Here is an 18,916-nt window from a genome sequence, read left to right as displayed (position 1 = left end):
TAAAAAAGACTTTCCTTATTTGATTGTCTTCATGTCAGACTCAGTATCATGATAAACATGTTGGATCAGGCACATCCTTTGTGAAAAGAGTGTTTTGAGTTCTTATTAGCTAACTTTTTTAAGAAGTGGATTTCTAGTGCAAGATAAGTACATTGGGTAAAGGGAACAGAGGGTGGTAATATAAAAACCTCAGAAACTTCTCCTTTTGAACATGTTTAAGAGCTTATGTATGCAGCAACATTATAAAAATAATTAGGAAAAAAATTTAATAGATAATCTTACTGGATTTTTTTATGCCCCCAAGAAAATGTAAAGGCTGTGTCAGTTAATAGATGCATTTGTAAATTCTTCCAGTTGTGCAGTGTAAAACTACACACTTAAAACAAAATGCATGGTTTTATGCTCCAGAACTAGAAGAATTTAGATTCTGGAAGTTAACAGCCTCCAGCTGCACAAGGCTATCTGATTCTTTTTGCTGCAAACCTCGTGGAGAGTAGATTGGACTTCTGGGGGTAGGCAGCTTGCTGTGCGCGGAATGGGTTTGTATAGAGGTGAAGTTTTACGTTGTTTCTGCCAATGTTACTTTTGCTGAGTTTTGAGATCTAAGTGTTTATTCTAGGATGTGTGTGTGATGTGATTTTATTTGGTTTGGTGTTATATTTGCTAGGTAGTGCCTTTTTCCTTCCTTATACTTGATGTGTATTTACACTGTATTTTTGAAGGGAAAACTTTAAATTGTTTGATGTTATTCCCAAAAATGATGGAAGGAGTCAATACATTGATTATTCTAGAGATAGCTTGAGACGTCATTTCAAGTGTGAAGTGTCACCTGATTAAGTGAGGAAGATCTGTGGTAAGACTGACCTGTGCTGCTCTCTTGGAGTGGTGTGGGACCTCTCAGAGCCAGGGTTACTTGAGTATGGCTTTTGATGGACTCCTCACTGCCTCTTGTTGAAGCAGAGGCTGTCAATAGTGCTCTGTTGTGGTCAAGTCAGCTTGTTATTTTCTTTATTATCTGGTCATGATGCAAGTGCTGGTCTTGAATAAGCTGTGGCATTCCTGATGTGATGGTGTCAGTAGGTTGTGGCATCAGAGGTGGTTGGATTACCTGAAGAAGTTACTGTTTTATTTAAGCTGGTTGTGCTTAGCATATTTTATGGAGTTGACTGCCAGGTTGTTGCCCACTTTGACGTTTTGTTTTTCCACTGACTTTCTGTCAGTTCCTTGGTTAGTACTTTTCTCTTGTCAAGAGCTGATTACAGCTTTAAATTTGATAAAGCTATGTATTGATTGTAGCACTTGAAATACAAATTCACTTGTTTCTAGCTGTTGCTGTTTCTTGTTGCTAAAGCAGTGTTTCTTTGTACTGTCGTTCAGTAAATATCTGTAAGAGATGAGAAACAAAGAAAGAAAATATATGTGTGGGGTTTTTTTCAGTTTGATCTTTTGTTATGTGAGAATGCCTAGAAGCATTGAAAAAGTGGGGAATTCTGATAATAACTATAGTCAATACTAGTATGAAAAGTTTAACATGTTTGACTACTGAGAAGTCAACAAGCAAGCTAATTGTTTGCTGATGGAAAAGAATAGTTTGCATTTGTAGCAAACACATTGAAAAAGCAACACAGCCAGGCTGTCACACCTCATTCAATCTCTGCCCTTTCTGGGACAGCATTATAACAATGATAAAATGTTGTCACTGTCGTCTTGTGTAGCAGACATATGAAACATTGCTCAGTTTGCTTTATTTAAACTGTTAATGTTTACTGGTATTGCTTGTGATTAGTACTGTGGATAGTACCTAGTACTGGGAAGAGTTCAAATACCTTTTGTTGAAAAGAGTGCTAAAGAAACTTGTGAGTTCAGGATTTTTGCTAGTGAATTCTCCTTAAACGAGGAGATAGGATGTATGGCAAGGCCAGTGTTTAGATACACTTTGTGAGACCTGAAAAATTGTTACTTGGTTAACAAAAGCCTTGGTACCTTGCTTTAGATTTTACATGTGGTTTCTTTGCTAGCTCTCCTTCCACTCATACACCTATCAGCTGATGAAAATTTTAGCAAGTGCCCCCATGTTCTCCTTGCTTTTCCTCACCCTCTGTCCTCCCTGCAGTGAGAATTGGTCTTTGTTTTTCAGTAACCAGCATTCTCACCTGCAGTGGCCTGTTGTGGGAAAGGTTTCTTGCCACTTGCCTATAGCCTGATTTATGGCCATCTTCTTGAGCAGCTCTCTGCAGCCCTCTTTTTCAAACTAGGGGTTGAAACCTATGCTAACTGGTGAAAATGTCAGTGTAATACTTCCCCTGCCCCCCAAGGTGTGATGAAGCCTTGCTTTAAAATACAATGGCCTATTCAGCTGCAGGAATAACCACCAAAATGTTGGCAAATGTCTGTCCATGTATAACCAACTTAACCAAACAAATGCTATATGAAAGTCACACACATTGCCAAGTTCCCAAACATCATTTCCCAACTTCAATGTATATAGTGGTGTCACTAACAAAAGCAGTATGGTGGCTTCTGTTTTGTTTTGTTTTCTTTGAAAGGAATGATACATTTCTAAACTGTGTCTTGCATTTCCTGACAGTCTCTGTTGGGCGTTCAGAGCATCTAAACAGTGAGTCAGTATAGAGGCATAGTTTGAGACCTCCTGTGCTGTTTTTATCTGAGGCATCCAAAGCAACCACTGAATGGTACCCCTGCAGCATTAGAATATAGTGGCTGTTAATATCTGTTGTCTTATCCACCATTGGGCTAAATCTAAGGCAATTTTCAGACAGTTCTTTTGGGTAGTCTTCATAAATTTCCAGACTTTTGGTAGGAATGTATTTGTTGGGTAATACAAGCAAGATATGACCTTGGTGTTTCCTGAATAGGCTTTTCATAGCAGAATTACAGAGAATGTAAGTTGGCATAGTAGTTGTGCAAAAATGTGTGGTTTTTAAGTCAGTCTTTTAAAAGATCACATTTTTATGCTTTTTCCCCCGACTCTCTCTTATTGTAGATGCAATTGATTGAATCTTCTGTTTCTATGCATGCCCTTGGAGTGCTGCAGACTGTTATTGCACAGAACTTCATGTCAACACTTTAAAGCTGATATTTTATTCTCTTTCAGTTGCTTCTCAAATTAGGTTGTGGTGCCTGTTTTCACCTCAATAGTACTCACCTGCTTTGTACACGAACAAAAATTATTGATTGAATTACATTAGTATATTAACTTCCTTCAACATCTGAACAGTATTAAGAGAATGAAGAATTAGAGATACTGATTTGATTTGACTTGGCCATGGAATATGACTTTTCTTTAAGAAATAGAGATCCCACTGGATTAGAATTTCTAACTGATGACAAAGTTGTAGTCTTGCAGGTTGTGATGCAATTTTAGTCTTACTCATTAATAGCAGTAAAAACATAAAAAACTGAGCTAGAAATTATGGTTCTATTCTTCTTAGGAAGAATCCAGCTTCTTTTCTATAAAGAAATCAATTCTATGTTCTGGTATAAAATAATACACAAAGACATCTTTGCTCTCATTGTCCAGAGGTTTAAATACTTGTAAAATTGAAATGGACTGCAGGTCTTAATTATACTCAACATGACCTTTTTACCTACTTTTCTAATGATTAAATAGAGATGTTATCTGAGAAAGCCACTGTCATCTTACTGTTTACCTAAACACAGAGGAAAGGGTTTTATCTGGTGAAAGACATGAAAAGTGTCAACTGTATTTTCTTTTTAGCAATATATAAAGGGAGCAACCTAATTTTTTTATTCTTTAACTTAAAATATGTCATGATTTTTTTTAAATCAATATGTAGGCCTTCTGAAATCAATTATGAAATGTAGTCTTGCCCTTGCTGTCTAGGCAGACTGTGTAGTCTGCTTCTGAGAACTTCCTGAGGATTCAGTTAATTGCTTTGATATATATTTGGAAAATACAATCTAGAAGCTACTTGATACATCTTTCAGCTCTGAAATATCATTTATGTTTCTCTCTGCTGGCCCTAAATATATAGTTTCTGATCTTCCATCATGTAAAATGTTTCAGCCTTTAAATCACTGTGTAACTGGAGAATATCTGAGTTTTAATTTGGACTTACTGTTTGGGTGCTGGTGAAGATGTGTATCTTATATTGAGGAAAATTGTGGGGGTTCGCCTGCAGTAGAAGAAACATGAATGGTGAGCTTACTTTCAGTTTTCTAAACATACTGAACTTTATTCACAGCATACAGCTTATTGTACCAGTACAGCTGTGTGAGAGTAAGTCTGTATTCTGAGAGATGGACAGACATAGGTCATGGCCAGAAGGTGTTTCAGCCCTGGGCTTCAATCTCTGCTGTTGGCTTTTTGGTCATGCAGCTCACTGGAAACAGGTTGTAGCTGGGAGTGCTGGCCTAGTATTTCTGGAAGGCCAATGGTGAAACTTAGGTACTCAAATCTATTTAAACTTAAAGCCTAGTTATGTGAATGCCAAGCGTGTTAAAGTGCATCCTGGTTTTTGGTTTGGGCTAAGCTGTCCTGTAGCATGTATATAGTAGAATAATTGTTAATGTTTTCCATGTGGTAAAGTGTCAGTTATCCTGAAATGGTTCTCTGGGATTGTGAGGTTGAGGTGTGGAATTTTTTTGTTTGTTTTTGTTTGTTCTGTTTTGTTTAATTTACCACAGTTCTTAAATATTTTCCAAGATGGAAAACAGTGAAGCAGTGAAGTTCCATGGTTCTCGAAGCTTGACCCATGTTGTAATAAAAATACAAGATGTTGCAGAAGCTTTGTATTAGTAAATGCAGCTCTGTGCTATATGAAGCTGTTTGTGCTCTATGGCTCTCTACCACACACAGCTGTAGATCAGCAGCAATCATAGCATCCTAAAGGGGACCACTTATTCAATTCTATGCAGTTTTAAAATGGGATTGACTGCACTATTATCAGATACTGCTAGAAGATGCTAAGGAAGCTGAGTTGCTATGGCTGTGACTTTAAAACTTAAATAAGGTGCCTTATTTATTGGATTCTAAGGACCTGAGCACAGCTCAATTCCGTCCTGTAAAAACTGTTTTGCCCATGGGACTGTCCTTCAACCGTCCTCCAGTTTTAATTTGTGAGAAAGGAACTTTGAGTAAAATAAGCTGTGCTCTCACTCATTAACTAATTAAGGCAAGATTTCATATTGGCTCTAAAAGACCATTTCATTGAAGCTCAGGGCAAAAGGAGAGCAGTTGGCAGAAGAAGGGGGATTGAATGCATCTGTATGTAGGTGTCTGAGGTTCCAGTTACTGATGATGGAGCCCTGGGAGTTTTATGCTGACCCTACCTGAGGTATGCACATCTGTTCAGTCAGGTGACTGGTTTCTTGCTCCATTAACTGTGTTGAATAGCTCTGCATTGGTAGTGATTGGAGAGTGGACATCTACATGTGAATGTTGGGGGTTTTTTAAACCTAAGTTGGGAGCCTTCAGCTGATGAAAAAAACATCATTAAAACTAAGACAATATTCTGAAAAGGCTGAAATTTTTGAAATCCTTCTTTACACAGTCAACCCCATCACCCCTAGTCCTGCAGAGTAATATAAGGAGAAGACAGAAATCCAGAAACCCTTCAGTCGTACACATTCATTTTCCTGTTACATGATTTTAAACTGGGAATAGTTTATGTGAGGATTAGGAGGACTTTGTGGTAGCCTGCAGTTGGTCTGGTTGTGCACTTGTCTGCCTGTGGGTCTGTGCCCTGCTTTTGCTGGGCACTGTGTTTCAATATTGTAGGCCAAAGTTCTTCCAATAGTTAATAGCACTGTAAATTATTTTAGTACAAAAAAACCCCACCAAATCCCATGCTAGTTTTTGTAGTGAGATTTTCCTTCTAGTGTTTCTTTTAGTATCCTGGCATACTTCCCAAAGAATGCTGTCTTAATGATTCATACAAATATTAATGTTACCAGAAAGAAATAATTTACCTTGAATGGTTTTAAGGAGATAGAGCACTGAGAAGCTTAATGTTATCAAGCTTGAAAATAAATCTCAGCTATTAGAGGAGATAAGTAGTTTTTTGTTCTTTGGGCTTATTTGTAAGTCTATCTTGAGAAAGGTAGGTTAAAAAAATCTTCTGGTGCTTTCATGGAGTCTGAGATCTTTAGTGAAATTTGGCATTATAAGTCAAGCTGAGGCAAGATGCTTTCCTACAAAACTTCTGTGTAGCAGCTTCTGTTCTGCTGTGAGTGAAACCCCTGTGTTTTGGAGTCTTTGCACTGAGGAAGGCCTGTCCCACTGCAGACAGCGTGGTATTCTGGTGGTGCTTGGTGCTTGGCATGGCCCATTGGCCTCCTGAAAGAAGAATGTTTCCCTTGGGATCAGAAAATTGGGATTTGAAGTTTAGTGTCTCACTCATTGGGTCTCATTTTCATTGTGTCGTTCTCATTGGAATGCCTGGACTATTGGGTCAGGGGTTGTTTTGAGCTGTAAATTGTGTGCTGTCTCCTAGTTGTTTGTTTGTGCATGTATATTGGAATTTGGTCTGAATGCCTTTTTAAAAAATTTTTTCTTTCTGTGCATGGCTTCAGAAATTCTGTGGTGATCTCAAGAACTTTTTCCTGATAAAACTAGTGCATGTAGTTGTTGTGGATTATTTTTTGTTTTCTGTGAAACTGGCAGGCATCTGCAAAAGTCCTTGAATTCAATAAATTGTCATTTCTTGGTGAGAAGATATAAAAACAAACCCAAGTAATCATCATTTAACTTCTTTTAGGCTCTTTTCTTTCTGTGTAGACTGAAAGATAAACCCAACCAGAAACATCAGCTAGGGAATCATGAGTTATGGTGCAGCACTGAAGGGGCTGTAAGTGATGTCTTTGCTTTTATTAAATGAAGAATGTGAAATACCTTTTGCTTCTCTGTGGCTGTGCTTTATGCAAAGTAATCCCTAAGCACATGTTAAAAGGAAAGCAAAATTCAAGATACTCTCATACTTGCTGCTTCTATAAAGGATTCTGTTAGTTAAGGTATCCATCCAGGTGTAGGCTTACTGGCAAGGTTGCCTCAGCTCCTCTCTCAGGCTCTGATGACACCTCTTGGTTGTAGCTGTGCCATCTCCTCTTTATCCAAGACAGGTGTGGTTCTGATGGTAGGAATATGTTGGACCTGATATAAATTCCTGCAAACTGACAGAAATGTTCACTAAATTTAAGCATCTCATACTATCAGTTTTCTTTCCCTCTTCTTACATGTTTGTCTTTAGAATAATAAAATACACTTTTGAACATATTTACAAAGTTCATCTCAAGATGATACTGAGAGATATTTTTTATTTGGCTGTATTTAATTTTAATTTTTTTAAGAGATAAACTTAGTGATCCACCAATCCAGTTTCCCAAACAAGATTGCCACTGGGGCTGATAGTTACAGATCCAGGAAACTTACACGCTTCTACCTGTTACTGCCAGCTGCCAGACGGACCCTGATGGTTCTGATTTTCCTACTGTAAAGGCAACTGAATTGGTGCTGTTGACATCAGAGTTGACATTGGATATTATCAGTCTGTGAGGTGCAGCTGGTTCCTGGGTTTGTGCAGTTTGAGGCTGTGATGTATGAGTGCTGGTTGCCTGTGTCTGTAGGAGGTGGTGTTCTGGCCCACCTCTGTACAGGGAAGATGACATTTCCCATGGCAAAGGCACCTTGTTCCCGAAGGGTGATGGCTCACTCTGTTAGAGCCTGTGTGTCAGACCTCCAGCAAAAGCTGCATTAGAGTAAGGGTGCATCTGAGAGCTGACTCCAACAGTGTCCCCCAAAACTGAGGCCAGCCACAGTCATGACAGTGCTGGTGAAGAGCCTGAGACTGGTGGGTGATGCTTGCTTTATCCCTGCTTGTATGAGAGGAAGGCAGTGTCTAAAAAGAGGAGGAGATTTTGTCCATGTTTCCCATCTACCAGTGACAGTATGCCTGTCTCCCCAGAGCTCCCATCCACCCTGCAGGCTCACAGCTGCAGCACATTCCCTTTGCTCAGCAGCTCTGCTCTGCCTCTGGCCGCTTGTCCTTGTGGACCTTGCCTTCAAATCTGCCTCCCTGCCTGCCTGGAAATCTTGGCTGGCTTTGCCCAGTAATTGAGATGAAGGATTGCTGTCCCCCTGGACTAATTGCACATGTAATCTATTCTTTCCTCTTCTCTAGGGCTCCTATTTGCATAGAATAAACACCAAGCACAATAAAACCACAAAAAACCCCCCATAAACAAAAAAAAAAAAAAAAAAAAAAAACCCAACCAAACAAGAAAACAAAAACCAACCAAAAAAAAACCAAGCAAAAAAGCCAGATTTTGCTGTTTAAATGAAAAGAGATAAAGGGCAAAAGGAAGGAGAGGCCAGAGCAATTTTCTGCAGTCATTCTTTCTAGATGCACATACTGGAACTGTGAGGAACACATGCTTTTCTCTATGAACAGCTTTTCTCTATGAACAGCAGACCTTCCTATCACTGGGAAACTAAACACAACACTGAGAAACTAAACACAACATTGAAAACTGTTTAGTAGAGTTTCATCCTGAAAGGATGCTGTTGTACTATCATTGCACTGTATGAAGTTGACTTCTTTCTGTATAAAGCTTTCTAGGAGAAAATCCAGTCCTATATTTTGTGACCCCCTGTGGTTCATTGGCATTTGCTGTGTGCTAGGCAAGTCCCTCTGGTTCTTGCACTCAGAGTGACTCTCACTGGCATCCTATGCTAATTGTGTCAGATAAACATTACTGGGAACATAGCAGCTGAACAAATTTTCTGTATGTATACTTACATATTAATTGGTTTCATCTGGAGTGAAACTGTGCTGATCAACTCTGCAAATAAATAAATGGTTGTTAAGGTTTGATGCCTGTTTCCTGCTTAGGAAAGAGTACTCTGTTTTGTTTGGTCAAGTTGTGACAAAACTTGTTTTCCATATGATATGTGGTGGACTTGACAAGCAACTGTATTTAGTAATTCATTTCTGAAGCACAAATAAATAATAGAAGTTATGAAGGCTCTGTTTAGAGCTTGGGTTACATTTGAGTAGCTGAACATGGTGGTTTTCCTGGGTTAAAACCATGTAAATGTTATTGAATTCTTAGTGACCCGTGAAACAAAATATTATGGATGCCAAATTAATAAATGAATGCTACTTGTGGTTATCAACATACGCATTCATTATGTTCACTTTGTCCTAATATTTAAATCTGTTAGCGTCCAGATGCAAAGTTAAGAGCAGAAAAGTGCCAGAAGTCTTTATGTGTCCTCCATAACTCATATGTGCGCCTGTGCTAGGTGAAATATGATAATCCCATTTAGAGGAGTGCTCTCATCTTGGATGCTGGAGAGCCTTGGTTTAATGTTGGAGTACACTACAGTTTGTAGTGCTGTAAGAAACTTAAGGATAACATATAAATGTAAAAATAGAAATTCGAAATGAATTAAAGGGACAGGGGACCTTAAAAGAGTTAAAGACAGGCACCCCACTTACATGAAGTCCCTTCTGCACTGCTTGGAATTACAGGGAGTCTTCATTGTGAGACGAGGTTTTTAGCTCTTACTCTGGGAATGTCTCGGTGTCGCTGCTGTTATGGGCTGAAGTGTGGATGGGAACTGGGCTCAGAGTTGGCGTGACAGCCACAGGAGTGAGGAGCCAGTGTAGTCCAGCACTCAACACCAGATATAACAAATGGTGAAAAATTAGGTGGATGGTACTTGTGGTGATTGGCAGCTTGAACACTCCATGAATGTTTAGAGATACATAAAGAGGAACATAACACTGTTTTCATTTGTGGGCTAATGGGTAGAATGAGGGCATTGATCTGCTAAATTTCCACTCTGATAAGCTTGTAGTGTATATGCTGGAAAGAAAGGGGAGGATTTCCGATTCTTAAGCCTGTAGAGATCTGATTTTCTTGATGTGGTGTTTATCTGAATGGCATTTACAGATTGATTATATGAAAAGTAAAAAGTGATTCTTAGTTGTCTGGCCCATATTAAAATTAGTAGTTTCAATATGGAGATAGTTGGTTTATGAATAACTGTGCTTTAGAGTGGGTCATTATATCTCCTTTTTAAAAGGAGATATAACTCCAGATGCTACCTTCGATTTGGAATAAGAATGTGATTTTATGAAAAGTTGTATGGAAAATTGTTTTGTTGGGGGGGGAGAAATTGAAGAACAGTCCTTTTTGTTTTGCTAAATAAAATTTTGTTGCTGGTATATAATACTGTTGGGGAAAAAAACTCACTGAATAATGGAATGTGCCTTTTGCAGGAATTTTTTAACATTTTAATTGCAAAAACTCTTATTAGAGCATGAAAGAAATTAGTATGAATCTTCAGAATTGCATTTGCTGCTTCTTAAATGTGCAAACAAAATTTACGGTTCTGTATAAAAATAAGATGGGAAAGAAATGTATTTCATATTTTTGTTTGTTTGTTTTTCCTTTTTGTAATAGGGCTTTATTTGTCCTCTCTGTATGAAGTCTCATGGATCAGCAGAGGAGCTGTTCAAGCACTATGAAGCAGTTCATAATTCTGGCATTGATTCAACTCACGGAGGGGAAGGTCATCTGTCACCAGAAAGGTGAAACAGTACTCATTTATGCATGTGCTTTTGTGCTAGTGTTGAGCTGCTTCTAGTTACACTGAAGGTTTTATTAATTTGAACTTATGCAGTCAAGTATTTAAATGTTCATGTCCCATTTCCAACTAGAATTAAAAGGCATCTTGTAGCTTACGTTGTCTGATACTGCTCTGACAGTAGGTGAAAATCAGATACATATGTTTATGGTATTAAGCCACCTGTTTCTTGTTCAGCAGACAATTCAGCATTATAGACCAGAATGATTTTTACAAGTGTGGCAGAAAAAATGTGGGTTTCTCCTAATTTCTAACATAGAGCTGAAATATCATCATTGGAGAGTGGAGAGGACAACCCTAAAGATAGGGAAGAAACCCAATTTTGTCCCTAGTTAATTAGGGTACTTACTGGGGAATTACAATATCAGTATTTGCCTAAATAGCTTCCCTTGTTACCTAGTTATTTGCAAATCTGAGAAGTTTCTGTGTGTGCAGTAATTCTCCTTCTATGTTTCAGAAAATCTGTGCTGATCTTCAGAAATCTTAACTAGTTTATTTAATTTTTTTTGCTCAAAACTGTATTATTAAATGCATCCATAGGAAGTATATCAGGTTGTTGCTTTTTTGAGAGCAGTGGTATGTAGCAGGAATTGATAATGTGAAACTTTCTCTAGAAATATTAACTTAGTAGTCTGAGTTGCTTTGGGAAGGTTTTTCTTGGGCATAACATTTTTATAGGTTTCCTCTTGCTTCCTGCTAATCCCTTTTCTGTTCAGTGCTGGTTTTGTGCTGCTGTAAAGAGCAGTCCATGCTGCTGCTTTGTCACATTCCCCCAGACTGCCGTGGCTTGTACACAGGAGATTCAGAGTGAGCAGCACGGAGGTACACAGCACATGACCCCGTGGCTTCTGCTGATCCTGGGAAGTAAATAGTTCAAATGTTTTCTCACAAGCGGAAATGTGGCCCAAAATGACAAATAATTACATTGAAAGAAATACGTATATTTGTGTAACTAACTCAAGAGAGGGTGACTCCTTGGTGAGAAATGAGTGTGGAAGATAACATATCTCAGTTGTTATCCAAGTGCAGATCTGTATTTGATCTGAGCAAAGCTGGCAAGCCAGTACTGAGCAAAGTTGGCAAGCCAGTAGGAGCCAGCATTAGCAGAGGTCTTGGATGACTCTTTTCTTGTGGATAGCTGCCTTTTCTCTCAGCTTCTGCATCAAAAGAAATCAAAATTGAGGCTTTATACAGGATAAAGTGATAGGGTACTAATGAAGTCATATTAGGCTTCTGATGTGCACATTTATTCAATAATGAATATTCTTTTTATGCCTGATTTAAGTATTTTTGGAGTAATTCAACTTAGACCTGAGGTGATACTTTTGTAGGATAATAGCATTCACATGGGGGAATTATTGGTCATAACTATATTGTTTATATAGTTTATGAAATACTTACTTTTATGCCTGTAAATTTCCAAAGTCAGGGAGATGTTGGCTGGTGAAATTTAGTTATTTTTCCCTGGCTCATGACAGTTTAAGGACAAGTAGTTTTGTTTTCCCTCACATAATTGAAAAAGTGGATGAGGTCAGGGAGTTTAAATGGAATAAAGCGAGTCTGGTGAGAACCATTGTGTAACACATGAGCTACATTTTTCTATTAGTGTGGCATTCTTTATTGCTACTCATTTGCTTGTTTGCTTGAGAAAACTCTCATTCAACATAAATATGTTTTTCCACGCCTTGGAATTCCACATTAAAGAAATATTGTAGCCTGCAGCCGGGAGCCACCCCACTTGCTCTCCATGTGTGAAGCTTATGTGCAATTCTTAGGACCAAAAATGGGAGGTGAAATTCCATATGTAGTTAATAGGAGAAGTCAAGTACTGGGAATTACGCAGTTTCTTCTTCCTCCCCCTCCCCAGTAAACGATGATGAATAAGTTTCAGGAGTAAATCATGTAACTCCCCCAGTGTGTTTCAGCAAGGCCATCAGTACTCAATACTAGGGTGGAGGCGCTGGCTTTACAACTGGGAAACTGAGTGGACCATAATGAATAGGCACTAAGGATTTTCCAGTTGGTAGTCTCAGATGTGCTGAGAGGAGGAAGGGATTGTCACAGTGACAGCAGAAAAGGAGATTTGGTGAGGATTTGGATGATGGGAAGAAAAGCAAAGTTACAGTGCCTGTAGCGATCCCTTAACACTAATTCCGCTCAAAACACCCCCCACTCCCCCACTCCCCCATGCATTTTCCACTGGTTAAACTAAATTCAGGTTTCATTTTAGAATGTTGAGCAAAATTTTGTTGCAGATATCAAGGCAACTACTGTAGAAGGCTCCTTACATTGCAAACTCATTCCTTTCTCCTCCCTTATCTCTACTACCTTATTTCTACTACAAACTAGCTTTATACAACTCAAACCCTTCAGTGTATTGTGAAGACCAGAGCATATTAAATGCTTTGGTATTGCAGGTCTGGTATATGTTCAGTCCAACTTCAATACAGCTGACTGTTCCACCTGCTTTTTTATTTATAATCTTAGATCTGAATGTCAGCTCATTGACTTACTTGTACTGATGAGAAAGTGGTTCCCTCTTCTCCACCCACAACCAATGTACAGGTTTTGGAATGCAGCTACACCGGCCCCAGTAAAGTTGTATTTGCAAACTTCCAGTAAATCTATCACACAGGCAGAATAATGTGTACATAACAAAATTTTCCTTTGAAAAAAAGTAAATCTCCCAATATCGCATGTTTGTTTTGTCATTAAAATTGGTCCACCTTGGAGTTCTTGCTCCACTGGTTCAAATGCATGTTTAACTTGCTGCTTGATGACCCTGACCTGATGTTAATATGCTAATGTAGATTGAATTTATTCCTCACCAGTTTAGCTAAGGAATAACTTACTTTGGTGGTTTATTTTCTCCTAAGTATGAGATAATTTGAAAGAACATCTGTGGAGGAGGGGATAATGCACACCAGCAGCAATAAAATTATATGGTATAAAACTGAGAGGATTTGTTGGCACTGGTACCCTGACATATATATTCTGTGTAACCCTTAGTGTTGCCACCATACAAACAGTAAGAAAGAGTATTTTTGCATTATTTTAATGACCCTTATGTTCTTGGTTTGGAGTAGCTTTATCTCAGTAATGCAACATTATTCTTGTGTGTGTAGTTGTTTAACTCTGTAAGGAGACCTGTGATTTTGAAGGGTTCTGTGTGAATCAATTACTAACAGTTATAGCCTCGGATTGTGTGTTCTTGTGTGGCTGGAGGCTTCAGCATGAAATTTGAGAATTTAAAATTCTAAGGCTTTAAATATTCAGACCATTAAGTGAATATGTCTGTGGGGCATACCAAATTGCTGTGTGGATGAAAAATTATGTAACTGCATATTTCAGGAGTAAGATAGCGTGCTGTTGCTTAACAGTGTTCCATGATATGGAAAGTGAAGGAGAAGAAACCTGTCCTTTTTTTAACAAAGGCATGCAAACCAGTTAAATGTTCCAATGCATAGCTTTGTCATTCTGAACTCATGTGGTTGAGCTGATACGCTCAACCACTGAGCTGATTTAGATTTACATTCTGTTCTCATGAGACTTTTTATTCTTACCTATTTCTTTACTTATCCCTTGAATATGTTTAGCATTTTTCAGGAGATGTGCAAAGTGATATTAATCTTGTTTGTTCTAAGTTTAAAAAAACCTCTAAAAAGAAATATTTGTAATTATGTAAGTTATATTTATGAAGTACATGCTATCAGTCTAATTACTTAACATGCGTTACAACTTGTATGTAATTGACAAAATGTAACCACCTTGTATTCATTTTCTCCACTCTGTGGATATATTTATTCAGAGATGAAGTATCACTGCTCCGACAAGAAGTCCAAGACTTGCAAGCTTCGCTGAAGGTTGGAAATGTATTTTACTTGCACTTGGTTCTTTGTTTCAAATTGAAATGTTCCACTGTGTTAAGCAACCAAATTTATAGTCTCTCTCCCCATCTTCTTTTTTTTTTTTTTTTGTTATCATTTTCCCCCTCAGGAGGAGAGATGGTATTCAGAAGAACTGAAGAAAGAACTAGAGAAATTGCAGGGGCAGCGGCAGCAAGTAATTGCTTTAAAATACTTGAAGCAGGTTTATCGTCAGCATTGACATTGAAGATTAAAACCTTTTTTGTAAGGCACGTGGCCTGATTTAGTTAGTTCTGTAATTTAAATATTGACGTGTTCTTGCAAGCAAAGCCAGTTATCTCTACATAATGTAACTGTATATATGGAAATGTAAAGAACAAAGTCAGAATAGATAACGATTCTTCCATACTACTCACTGCAAGTTCAGTTCAGACTTTTCCTTCTGTTGAGCTTATTCAGAACTCAGTTTATTAAAGAAAGTAAATTGAATGTGGTGTTTCATCTTTTATGAAAAAAGGCTATGGAGTCCTTTTTGTAAAGAACTTTTGGAAACCAGCAGTGGTATTTCATAGGTATCCAGCTGAGCTCAAAAGATGATGCAAGGCAAATTGTAGTGTGTTGTGCCCTAAAGGAAACTTGCTTTTTTTATTACTATGAGCTGCTTAGATGCGGGATAGTTACAAACCTCAGAAATTGCTTTCTGTTAAAGCTCCCTCTCAGGATGTTCTTGATGTCTGTAACCTCTGTTTTTAGGACAGATTTCTATATTGAGGAAAGGGAGGGGGAGGGTATTCTTTCTGGAGCCTTATGAGTGGAAACCTTAATAATGTAGTGATATAGAAATGAAAAGTCATCTTGGCCTTTTCCAGTCTTCCAAATATAACTGTTTGAATTCAGGTATTTTTATACTGCTGTGCAGTATTTGAGCACAGAAGTCCTTGTTTCCCTGTCTTTTCCAAAAAATTGATGAACTTTGGAAGTAGTAGTTTTTATTCCTACTGTCTAATGGTGCATTTATTCTGTTTTCTTAAGGAATCTAAATCTGATGGATTGACAACAGCTACGTCAACAGGTGGCTAACATTTTATTATAATAATTTCTGCACTGCTTTGGAATTTGGTTTAGCTTTTAGGTAAATTAGCACTTTTGGTAAATTAAAGAGCTAAAAAGCTGGAATGTTACAATTACTGGCAAAAAGTTAATTGTAAGATCTCTTAGGAGCTATTTATGTTAAGCAGTGGTCTGGGGAAATGTTCCAGGGGCTCAGGGTTTGAAATTTTTAGAAGCAAAACAGGAGTTCTGAATCTGAAAGCAGTTCTCATGAGGCATCTTGAACACTTCTTTAATAATTTCATATATTCAAGCAGTGAGATATATACTACAGCACAATACTATATAAACTATAGCATTTTTCAGTGATGGTTTTATGTAGTGTTTTTCTGTGCTCATCGCTAGCAAAGAAAACAGTGAATATTTTTTTGTTTTGAAGCACCATAATTTTTGCTCCATGAGGCTCTCAGAAATAAAATTTTCCCTATTTGTACATAAACTATCTGACTGATATCGATTAAAGGTTTTAATTATAGTTCAGGGCTTGGAGTTTAGCATCATGTCAGAGTGATCTGCAGGGCTATTTGTGACCAATGAAAACCAATATGTACTTAATCCTGCAGAGTACTCAGCTAGTGACAGTGACATCATGCTTGCAGATATTTAACTTCAGTAAAGTTGTTCGCCTTGCTAAGATGATTGGATGTTCAGGGATTTTGGATTACATATTCACTTCTCATGGTTAGTTATGGGCATGAGGAACTGTATTGTCCTAGTTCTTCTAGAAAATAATACTGTTCTTTTTATGGAAATAGAATCATTAGAACGGCAACTAGAAGAGATCCAAGTAGAAAATTTTAACATTAAACAAATGAAAGACTTATTTGAGCAAAAAGCAGCACAACTGGCCACTGAAATTGTGGGTAAGTGTATTACCATGAGATCTGATTATCTTCTTTCCTTGTGCAATTTGTGAAAGGGATCATTTATTCAACTTCTTTCTTATTAGATCTTAAATCAAAGTATGATGAAGAAATCAGCCTTCGGGAAGGTGCAGAACAGAAGGTGATGAACCTAAGACAAGAACTGCAGAAAGAGAGAAGTACAGTAGAAGACTTAAAGACAGAGCTGGTATTCACATCACATTAATGTTTTTGTTGTTTTCAGGTCAAGGGAGGCATTTATTTAAATGTTTGCAAACAGTTTTAAAGCAGTCAAATTCTGTTGAATTTGAAGATGTCTGCTTGTGGACTGAAAAAATTCAGAGTACCATTGTTTTTGATCTGCATTTTCAGTGTTTTTCCAGTGAGAAATTATATAAATTGTATGTTGTTTCTGACATATATTAAAATCCACCCTGCATTATGTTATAGACTTCTCATTTGATGCTCTACCATTCAGCATTTCTGCAGTATATTACACATATAGATGTACTGCACAGACCTGAACTTGGAGCATGCCATTGCTGACTTCAAAATCTATCTTTAGGTCACTTTTTCCATGAGGTGTTATGCTCTGACTGTCCTTGGGCAGCTGGATTTTTAAGAAGTGCTCAGAGAGGTGTTTTGTGACACAGTGGCTGAAAATCTGGCAGCTGTCATCATCATGCCTATGTTAATCTTGTCCCTCTTGTGCTTGGCTGATAATACCAATGTGTGTGTATTCCAGGATTTGGGCTCCTGATGACTTTTATATTCAGCCATGGCTCCAGGGAGCAATCCCAGTGACTCAGCAAGTTGGGCCACTTCTAAAGCAGTAATGCAAGGAATTTCCTAGTTTCTCACACTCAGCTACTGCTTAAACTCTGGAGGAAAGTAGGACTTGTTTATCCCCCTTCTTCCCTGTAGCTGACTGCCCTCAAGGGCCTATTGGCCTTGCCCAAATGCTGGACCTATCCATTCCTCCCTGTTCAGTTGCTTCTTGTCTTGCCTTTTCCTTATCATTTATTCTGTTCCTTTTCTCTTCTAAAGATGCCAACACTCCTTTTCTCTGCTCTTTTTAGGGCTCCTAGTTGCTACCCCTCTCCTTTCCCTCCATACTGTTTCATGCTGAGGGATGTTATGGTGCTTGAGATGCAATTACCCACAGATTTTACCTGTGGGTTTGGTATGAGCCATATCTGATATTATCTTCAAGACACTGCCTTCAGCTGCCCTTTTGTTTTGTTTGTGGTGATTTTCTGAAATAATTCTTGAAGACAGGGGCAGTATCCTGTATCTATCCATCTACCTTACATAAAACTTGCAAAAATTAAATCTTTGAGACAATTTTCCTTTTGTCAGATTTGGTTGAAATCAATCAGCAAGTTCAAAATTTAGCAGACAAAACCTAAAAACTAGCCCTTAAATCCTGTTTTCTTTGGGAATTATAAGCACTTCTCCGTGGTTTTGGGTTTTTTTGGGGGAGGTTTTGTATCTCTTTTTTTTTTTTTTTTATTAAGCCTCGTTGTAATACTGTATATGTCACCTTGTCTATAAGGTGGATATAAGGTGGATGATTTGATAGATTTTTAGAAATTACATTGACTCTGGAAGCATGTCTGCCATTGTGATGTTTGTTGCTCACTGCTCACAACTTTTCAGCTCCAAAGGCCTGGTGTGGAAGATGTGGCTGTCCTGAAAAAGGAGCTGGTCCAAGTTCAAACACTGATGGATAAAATGACCCTGGAACGTGAAAGAGAATCTGAAAAGCTGAAAGATGAGTGCAAGCACTTGCAGGCTCAGCAGGCTAACTCTGAGGTATAATAATCATGCATAATTATAATAATAATCATACATAAAGATGTGTGTTCTAGCTTTGCCATGATTATCATATGAAAAATCAAAATAATAACTAATCATAATGAAAAAGCATTTAATTGAATTTTCTCACTTCTTCAAAAGTTTCGGTTATTCTGCTCTTCCATCAGTTACAACTTCCACTTCCATACAAGCAGAAGAAAAGGGAGGCAGCATCTCAGATTTGGATCTTTAAGGAGATCTTTACTCCTCAAACTGTCTCAAACAGCTCCTGGCTAAAAGACAATTTTACTAAGTGTTACTCATAAGAAAATAAGAGCTGGGAGTCCTTCATGGGCACATTGGCTGCAGTGCTTGACATAAATGTTTGGCCATGTTTCATCTCAGCTTTACTCTTCAAGAACACATCAAGGACTGAAAGTTTAAAGTGATTTTTACACCATTCTTGGCTGGTTTTACAGGCTGGCTAAGGATACACATATTAATATTGGTTTTCAAAGTGAATATCTTTAAAATAAGGTAAATGCTCAGTATGGGTGAAAATAACAAAAAATCATATTAGCCCTATATGAGCATCTTCAAATGCTGCAGGAGAGGGATGTGAAGAACAGTGTAGTTTACAATTGTCA

At 37.9% G+C, this 18,916-nt stretch overlaps 1 protein-coding gene across 1 annotated transcript in view; it reads left to right on the top strand.

Moving 5' to 3' along the window:
* Positions 1–18,916, top strand: part of EEA1 (early endosome antigen 1) — a 101,165-nt gene that overhangs the window by 44,451 nt on the left and 37,798 nt on the right. The window contains exons 4-10 of the mRNA XM_031057552.1: positions 10,450–10,577; positions 14,442–14,496; positions 14,630–14,695; positions 15,532–15,571; positions 16,365–16,472; positions 16,559–16,680; positions 18,132–18,287. Coding sequence (XP_030913412.1) covers positions 10,450–10,577; positions 14,442–14,496; positions 14,630–14,695; positions 15,532–15,571; positions 16,365–16,472; positions 16,559–16,680; positions 18,132–18,287 — 675 coding nt within the window. The remainder of the gene's footprint in view (positions 1–10,449; positions 10,578–14,441; positions 14,497–14,629; positions 14,696–15,531; positions 15,572–16,364; positions 16,473–16,558; positions 16,681–18,131; positions 18,288–18,916) is intronic.

Source organism: Geospiza fortis, unplaced genomic scaffold (assembly GCF_000277835.1).
Source record: "Geospiza fortis unplaced genomic scaffold, GeoFor_1.0 scaffold186, whole genome shotgun sequence".
Lineage (NCBI taxonomy): Eukaryota > Metazoa > Chordata > Aves > Passeriformes > Thraupidae > Geospiza > Geospiza fortis.
This window is presented reverse-complemented; position numbering and strand designations above follow the sequence as displayed.